The 9,366-nt window shown below is 33.7% G+C and overlaps 1 protein-coding gene across 3 annotated transcripts; it reads left to right on the forward strand.

The window, feature by feature from the left end:
• The first annotated feature begins 779 nt into the window (after positions 1–779).
• Positions 780–7,497, forward strand: LOC138316115 (uncharacterized). 3 transcript variants are annotated; one of them, XM_069257628.1, is made up of 3 exons: positions 780–1,048; positions 2,423–2,562; positions 3,012–7,497. In XM_069257628.1, exon 3 carries the CDS (start codon positions 4,349–4,351, stop codon positions 6,515–6,517), a length of 2,169 nt encoding a protein of 722 aa, XP_069113729.1. In that variant the 5' UTR covers positions 780–1,048; positions 2,423–2,562; positions 3,012–4,348; the 3' UTR covers positions 6,518–7,497. The 3 variants fall into 3 exon arrangements, with proteins under 3 accessions (XP_069113729.1, XP_069113737.1, XP_069113746.1); XM_069257636.1 differs by having other exon boundaries at positions 780–1,037; XM_069257645.1 differs by having other exon boundaries at positions 780–1,037; positions 3,012–4,347.
• The last annotated feature ends 1,869 nt before the right edge of the window (positions 7,498–9,366 follow it).

Genomic DNA, 9,366 nt, shown 5'->3' on the forward strand with positions numbered 1-9,366 from the left:
TAGCTCACGTCAGGTGTCAAAAGTAAGATCACAGGTAAGTTAGCGATGGACCATCATTTAATTGTTGTATAATCTCATATTTGTTTACACTTATAGATCCTTGGTTTACAGTAAAATATACCGTTCGAACATAACATATAACAAGAGTATAAATCACTAGATGTATACATAATTGTATATTTCAGAATGACCAATGTATACATTTGTCTCGTATATATATTTCTAGTTATGTATATGAATTCTTATATCAGAAACTACAAAATTATTTACAAATGGCATGTCGAGAAAGAACAATGCAAATATGATGCACAATGTCAGAATTTTGATATTTCTGGTAGTTGCTAGATTTTGGATATCCAATTCTTTGTGAATTTTGGTCAATATCGATCATTATATAATACTAATAATGATAATCTATATGACCAATAAATGTACTGTTGAATATTGTTAAAATAACACATGTTCTCATACATGTACTCGTACATGTAGCTATAAAAGGAAGATAGACTCGTTACAGCTATAAATGAATTATGTATTTTAAATTCAATTTCTCAAATGGTTTATTTTTTTACCCCCTCCCAATTTATGTCTATGATATTTACGTGTATTGAACTATGAAATACATTTAACACCTTTTCTTTTCGTTATGCTGATTCTTGAAATAGGCCAAGTGAATTTTTATTTATACAGAAACATATTCAAATGGATAATTATATGACCATCATTTTTCAAATTCGTCTCTTTTTATATGACATTATGAAAATTGAATATTCCCAGGTTTGAAAATTTAGTAAGCTGTTAAAACAGAGATAAGATCTCTACTTAAAAGTTTTTACACAAGGTACACCTGGCTTATACCAGAAACATAAATAACTTATAATTTCCGCTCATATCACGAAAACGCGCGCTTTTCTGATCTTGGTACCAACAGAGTTAGCTGCCCTTCCCTAAAACAGCATGGGAAACAAGATGGCGACGCGCAGCCCAAGGCTTCGACAAATAAAATCCAAAAATGGTGATGTTGTTGATTCGTACCAGTAAGTATATTGTAAGTACATGCATAAATATAGCGTTTAGATCGATAACCATTCAACAAAAGTAGAAATATATGCATGTTTTGTCGTGAAATTGTGTTTATCTGTTGTGAAATGTTGACGCCCGGTGTCTACGAAAAAATGTACCACCACTTCATGGCTGCGGCAATATAAATACATATGGAATTCATATTTACCTTGATTATTTTAGCCTTCACAATAAACTAAACTCCATACTTTTTATCCCTTTATCTTACGCTGCAAAAAAAAGCAATAAAATCATACTTTATTCTTATAGACTATTAGATTAAATGTTTTCAGTGTTTTGTTTCAACTTTGAAACGAAAAACTGAGTGACGTGGGGCCCGGGTTGGGGCACCGTGATGGAGGTTGAGATGTAAGCTTAGTCTGGTATACAGAATTTAAAGCTGACAGTTAATTTTTGGAAATTTTGTTGCACAAAAGTGTTCACAGTAATTAATTAATACTTTCGCTGATAATTTCGAAACATTGGTTTTTACTAATCACACACCAAGCAAATCACTCGGCTTCCTGAAACGCAATGGTTTTTACTAATCACACACCAAGCAAATCACTCGGCTTCCTGAAACGCAACCTAAAAATCAACTCACCAGAGTACTAGGCTAGTCACCACACATAAAAGAACATGCATGCAAGGCAATCACTTGACCCAAACTGGAATACTGCTCTCCCGTATGGGACCCCTACCACACACACAGATCACAAACTAAACTACATACTTTTTATCCTTTTATCTTAAGCTGCACAAAAAGAAATTAAAAAAAATCCTTAATTTCACAACTGTACATAACATTTCACACGCCCCTGCATGGGCGTATCCCAGATCTTAAATCGTCACTATTGACGACTCGATCTCCTAACAAGAAGAAGAACCTCGGGATTATCAGCTCTCATATGCAGTGATACGACTTCACACACATCATAACATGCGGTGGCCGGGTGCTTCAGATGTACCGACGTATATACTAGCACAATTTAAGCTCTCCATATGTGGGCTGTGAGTTCAAATCCCATGTGGGGCAGTTGCCGGTACTGACAACTGGTCGGTGATTTTTCTCCAGGTACTCCGGCTTTCCTCCAACAACAAACCTAGCTGGTACGTCGTTACATGACGCGACATCAGGATATCAAGGAAGGCAGGACAAAATGTGATAAAAGTACTTAAATTTGTGCTCATGTGAAATTTTATGAAATTCGTCTTAAAAGTTTTAAATTTTTGCACGCTAAGGCTCGCAAAATTTAAAAAAAAATTAGACTCGATTCATGAATTTTCTTATGAAATGAAAACTCATTTAAAGATCCTATAAAATAAGTATTTAGTTACAAGTTAATTTTTATTGTTTCAGTGAGCTGAACAACACTGCACATTTTCCAATTGCAAGGGCTAGGCCTAGACAATTAGAGAGCTGGACCACAGGAATATACCCCGTCGAAATTTTGCATAATGATCATGAGAGATCCGGATATGTGAAAGTCCATTACATTGGTAAGTATTCACCATTTCTCTTTGTAACATTTTTTAAGGTAAATTTAAATAAAGAGATCATAGGCTCCAAATTAATGCATAAGTTTCTGTATCTTATAATTATGATGTAGGCATTGGTGACTTTACCAGGCTAAATAACATTGAGACAATTTAACATTAATGTTGAGATATTACTAGTTTGTTCGCCATTGTCATACGTAAGGATTGACCATTAAAATATGTTTTTAGAGAGATAATAAGTTTTCAAAAATTGTAAGGATGAATAATTGTATATGTACGTGTCCATGCATTATTCATGTGTTAAAATTGTCCAATTGGCTTGCCAGTTGTTTATATTAACAACATGGCGCACCCTAAGAGTGCTCTAACTTGCCCAATGTACCAATGTTCAACTTTGTCCTAAAATGTTTGACCTTCTATTCATTGCCTTTTTTCTCTCAATTTTTCAGGATGGAACAAAAAATATGATGAGACAATAAAAACTGAAGAAATTGTCACACTCCCAAGACCTTTCACTACATTCTCGAAGAAACTTGCTGTAGCAATCAAAGAAAGTTTGGGTCCTTGTTCAAAGGTAGACAGCCTGGTAAAGTTGAAGCTACCAATTAGTGAGGAGGAGTACAACCTATTGTCAAATTCAGGGACACCCCACAAAGTTACACGAACAAAAACAGTCTACAAAATATCCAGTCGAAACCAGTTAAATCACTACCTAGGTGAAGGATGGGATTACAGAATTTGTAACGAAGAATGTGATAACATCTATGTATTAACATCAACGGTAAAATTTTACCTTCATGTAAGGAAACCCCTGGAAGATTATCAACTATTTCCAGATCATGTGGAAAAGTACAGGATTGACCGAGGATTTCAGCTAACATTTTCATTTGTCCGTAAGTGCGGAAACAGATCTGATGTTAACAAACTACTAAACAGCGACAAGTTGTAATGTGTTGACTTTGTCACTACCTTGTAGTTGATGTGAAAAAGTAGCTTTTTCTGAGTGGTTTACATCCCTTATGTTTGGCTGATCGTTTTTCGTCTGTCACTACCTAGGTGAAGGATGGGATTACAGAATTTGTAACGAAGAATGTGATAACATCTATGTATTAACATCAACGGTAAAATTTTACCTTCATGTAAGGAAACCCCTGGAAGATTATCAACTATTTCCAGATCATGTGGAAAAGTACAGGATTGACCGAGGATTTCAGCTAACATTTTCATTTGTCCGTAAGTGCGGAAACCGATCTGATGTTAACAAACTACTAAACAGCGACAAGTTGTAATGTGTTGACTTTGTCACTACCTTGTAGTTGATGTGAAATAGTAGCTTTTTCTGAGTGGTTTACATCCCTTATGTTTGGCTGATCGTTTTTTGTCTGTCACTACCTAGGTGAAGGATGGGATTACAGAATTTGTAACGAAGAATGTGATAACATCTATGTATTAACATCAACGGTAAAATTTTACCTTCATGTAAGGAAACCCCTGGAAGATTATCAACTATTTCCAGATCATGTGGAAAAGTACAGGATTGACCGAGGATTTCAGCTAACATTTTCATTTGTCCGTAAGTGCGGAAACCGATCTGATGTTAACAAACTACTAAACAGCGACAAGTTGTAATGTGTTGACTTTGTCACTACCTTGTAGTTGATGTGAAATAGTAGCTTTTTCTGAGTGGTTTACATCCCTTATGTTTGGCTGATCGTTTTTCGTCTGTCGTCTTTTTGCCCCAATTTATTTTGTCCATCACAAATTTTTGTTTTTTTTTTTTTTAATTATGGTGGTTTTGTCTAAATCCACTCTTTTTTCTTTGTTAGAGGAGCAATGGAAGGAGCCAATCACATTAGATGTTGTCAAAAAAATTAAAAGTAAGTTAGAAAATGAACTTTCACTTTCATTTCAGACAAATGATAAAGATCTTAACATTTTAAGAGCAGAACTCTATAGGCTGAAAAAGAATGGCCTGCGAGCCAAAGTTAAAGGCGGAAATCAATTTCGACGCTTTAAAAATTCCATTAGTCTTTCCAAATTTTCCTGGGATGTATCATTGGCCCTCCATGAAACTGAAATACGAGTCGAAGAAATGAAAAGTAAACTTTTGAAATGTGTTGAAGAAAAAAATATTATTGAGGGGAAGTTTTGTAATTTTGTAAGTAATACCAAGAAAAAAGAACAGAAGTTTGTTCAAAAGATTTCATCTTTGGAAAATGAATTGAACAAATCTTCAACTGGAAACAAACAATGTGATACTAAGTATGAGAATGACTGTAGTGCTAGAAAAAGGAAATCAATACAAGAGTGTTCTCCTTCATATCGGACAAAAATGAAAAAAAAAGATAATGAGAAATGTAAAAATGCCCTTGAAAACTTACAACTCAATGGTTGTAAACCAGTTAGTGTTACTGTTCTTAGAAATGGTAAAGAAGAAGTTATTAAACTTTTTCAGGCAGATGAGGATGATATGGAAAATGTAGATGAAACTAAGCTAGATAGTATTAATGCTTTATTGTATATTTTGGATACATTTAATGTGTCTCGGGAAGCCTATCATGAGTTAAGTTCACTGTTTAAGAGTATGCCCCGTGCTCATAATATAGCGGAGTATATTAAAAGTCTGAATCAAGGGTTTGAAATCATCAACACACCAGATGGTCTTGGGGTACAGCAGTCATTGAAACAGAGACTAGTTGATGTAGTTTCACAGTTATTGTTAGAAAACGATGACCTCATTCCTGATAACAATTTGAAGGTAAAAATATCGGGCGATGGCACTCGGGTTGGGAAAAGGTTACATGTGGTTAACTTCGCTTTTAATATTGTCAATGAAGGTTCAGCACATCAAATTTGCTATCCACTATGTATAGTTCAAACAAAGGAGAAGTATGCAGAACTAAACATAGCACTAGATGATCTGCAGCGGGATGTAGCAGAATTACAGGGTAGTAAACTGAAGGTTGGTGATCGAGAGTTCACAGTGAATATTTACTTAGGTGGTGATTATAAATTCTTGTTAGTTGCTGTTGGAATTTCTTCAGTTGCAGCTACACATTCCTGTATATACTGCAAATGTGAGAAAAAGGAAAGAATAAATTTAACAAAGCGGTGGTCGATGAAAGACCCGGTTCTTGGTGCAAGGTTATCGTACACGTCATCAGAGCCTGTGGATACCCCGGCAAGAGGCAGGTCCTCTAAACGGAAAAAAGTACAGTCTTATTCTATTGTAAATCAACCTCTTTTTCCATGTATTACACCCTTTCAAGTAGTATTAGATCAGCTACATCTCTTCCTGAGAATAACTGACAAGCTCTTTAACCTTTTAGTTTCAGAACTGAGAGTGTTGGATAATATTTCACAGCAGACAACATTTGTTGAATTAGATAGAGCAAAAATCAAGCATGTTGCTGCATTAGAGAGTGTATTACAGCAAATGGGTATTCCATTTGAACTTTTTGTTAACAAAGATACAAGAAAGTTAGAGTACAGAGATTTGACTGGGCCAGAAAAACTAACACTGATGGACAAATTTCAGGCATCTGATCTTCTTCCTGACAAAGATAGAGCTGACCAGATACAGAAGTTGTGGGATGATTTTTCAGAAATAAATGTACTTCTGAGATCTGAATCCCCCAATCCAGAAGATTTCCAGTTTAAAGCTGAAAGCTGGTGCAACATTTATGTTTCTTTATACCAATGTCGGGACATAACTCCTTATATACACACACTTCGGTACCATGTCAGTGAGTTGTTACAGCTTCATGGAAACCTTGTCAGATTTTCACAACAAGGGCTAGAAAAAATGAATGATATCATTACTAAGAGCTACTTCAGGGCAACAAACCACAGAGGCCTTTCTGCCCTGAAACAAGTAATGGAAAAACAAAACAGACTTGTTCTTTTGGCAAGACATAAAAGGAAAAAACGTGTATACAAAGATAGAAAGCAATAGATAGATTTGAAATATTTACTGGTTACATAGATATATCATGACTGCTGATCTGGTCATCATCTAGGTGTTTTAACAAACAAACCATCCTTTGTTATCATCATGAGTATAGTATATGTGTGTCACACAGTCATTTTGAATTGTCATATAGACAAGTGATATTACTTGGTGTACACATGTACATGATATACTGGTACATGTGTATGTACCAATTTTTTCAATGTTGAGTTTTTATTTTCTTTGTTATTACTGTTTATATTTTCGTTAATTTTATATCATTTTTAGTAGCACAAGAAGTGCATGTGATGTAAATTGTGCAATATATTGTAAGTGCTGAATCATAAATGTATGAATGTGCATGTAATGTACATGTGTCCATGCAATATAAAATGTGATTTCTCTTAAATACATGCAAGTTTCACATTCAAATATTCCATTACATGGATGCATATGCATTATATGAATAACATTAATTCAGAATTGTGGTGATATTTTGGTTATTTTAATTTATTTTTGATAGCAAAAGGAGTGCATGTGATGTCAATTGTGCATTAAATTGTAAGTGTTGACAATCAAATGTGTCTGAATGTATATGTAATGTACATGTGTCAAATATATAATCATATATAAATGTTCCATTCCATATGCATATGAATAACAGGAATTCAAAATCGAATATCTTAATATTGCATGGCAGCAAAACTTTTCAAGTTTTAAGTGATATATATGCAGTAATCATTAATATTGTTGTGTTGTTTTGATATGTCGTATTGGTATGATGATTATCAAAACATACAGACTGTACTCTGCATATGAATGTGCCAAAATATAAGTGTTGACTCCGGAAACCAGAAACATACATGTTTCTGACAGGTGAAGTTAAGCTCTATAAAGAATTTGCTTATTTTGAAACTAAACCATTCCATTAATACATTTTAATGATGTTTGTTTTTAATTAATAAATTTGGTGCTTATTAAACATTTGATTTAGTTTTGCGTTATATTTTTACCTACATGTGTATCAAATAACAATGTAACCCAAGATTGCTGGGACTTCCAATTAGGAATTAAAGATAGTGGAAAGGTCTACTCACGGAGGGAATTTGAACATGTACATCTTAATATGTTACCTACAGGTAACCATGTTCTGACAGTTATTTTAATTTTTTAAATGGATCGAACAAGGTTTCATATTTTAAAAGCATGTTGTGGACAGCAAGTCTTGTCATGAACATGCATGCCTAATGTCGAAAACCATATTTCAACTTTGCTATATGTGGTTTAGTCCGCTAAACCTGCCTATATTATTAGGCTTTTTTTATTATTTTTATATATTAGGCAAAAAAATAAATTTAAAAAGCCTAATAATATAGGCAGGTTTAGCGGACTGTATGTGGTTAGCTACAAGGAACAATAACAAAAAGACCATACAGTTCAATGTCTGACCATCAGCTAATAAAGGTAAATGAAAATATTTTGAACTCGGAGAACTGTGAAATGTGTTCCATATGAATGAGCATCTCCATATGTAACTGTATTATCTGAAATATGGCAAAACATATATGCACTATATGTACTTTGTAGATGTAAATGAACAATATAAAAAAAATATGTGCATAAGCCATATGAATATCAATAATTGATTTACGTATAGGTCTATGAATATTTCATCTTTATTTGTGGATTGATTTTATCAGAGATTTAGATAGTATACTATTACTATTTAATATTCAATATTGGATACCAATAAATTTCCCAAATTACATCACTGATATCTAGAGATTTATGAATAAAAAAATAAAATAATAATAAACACATTTACAGAGCCATGCAAATTCATTGCTTTTTCCACCTTGTCCGTATCTTTGATTTCATTACCATAGTAAGGCCAAAACAAAATATATATCTGTTTAGGGTTACCTTACCTACCCTCATTTTCCCTCACTTTTCTACGGAAAAAAAAGATCTCAGACTCCGGTTCCGGTCATTATTTTAGTGTGAAAGACACTAAAAAAATATATGACCCTAATTTTTGTTTGCCAATATTTTTTTGGCCTAATCTGAATTATTTTCTTTATGTAAGTGGTGTCCTGAATATCAATTTCTGGTCGAAAAAATTGCCAAGATTCGAAATATAAAGCAAGAAAACTATTTTCTATATATCTGAATAATTCAATTACCGTAAATAATCCAGACAATTTACATATCGACCTTTTAAACGTATGGACATAAAGTAGACCCGGAACAAACGTACGGGGTACGATTTCCTATGTACACACACTAAGTTACCAGGATTTCCCTTCTATAAATACGGGTTTTATTTTAGACTTTGAATTACGACACCTGATTGGTTGTTTAGAAAAATATTCGTTCTACGTCACATTCGTTGTAACTAAATAAAGGATGTGGGAAACTTCCGAAACATCCGATAGAGTTGACCCTTGTCAGGTTTCAGGATGGCTTTGCTTGTCAAAATCGCTCTGGATGCCATCTCCTAATAATGAAAATACGGTATTTATATTGAAGCGATACCGATTTTATTTTCAGAAATCGATAACATTTGTTTTGAAGTACACATGATCGGTAGTAATAGAGAGGGACAAAATGATGTAATAATCAACAACAGGTTTTACAGCTATTTTCGCAAAGGAATTTAGAGAGGGAAAGCTCTTTTCATCATACAGAGGGCGCTATCAGGGGCGATAACTCATATAAAAGATAGTCATTTCGTGATATGATTTACTTATGTATTTGGCATGATTTCAGTTGCAATATTTCCTATTTTATATATGATTAAATTTTCACAATAACTGTATACTGTATATCAAGGATTTATAAGTGAGACTCATATA

Source organism: Argopecten irradians, chromosome 1 (genome assembly GCF_041381155.1).
Source record: "Argopecten irradians isolate NY chromosome 1, Ai_NY, whole genome shotgun sequence".
Lineage (NCBI taxonomy): Eukaryota > Metazoa > Mollusca > Bivalvia > Pectinida > Pectinidae > Argopecten > Argopecten irradians.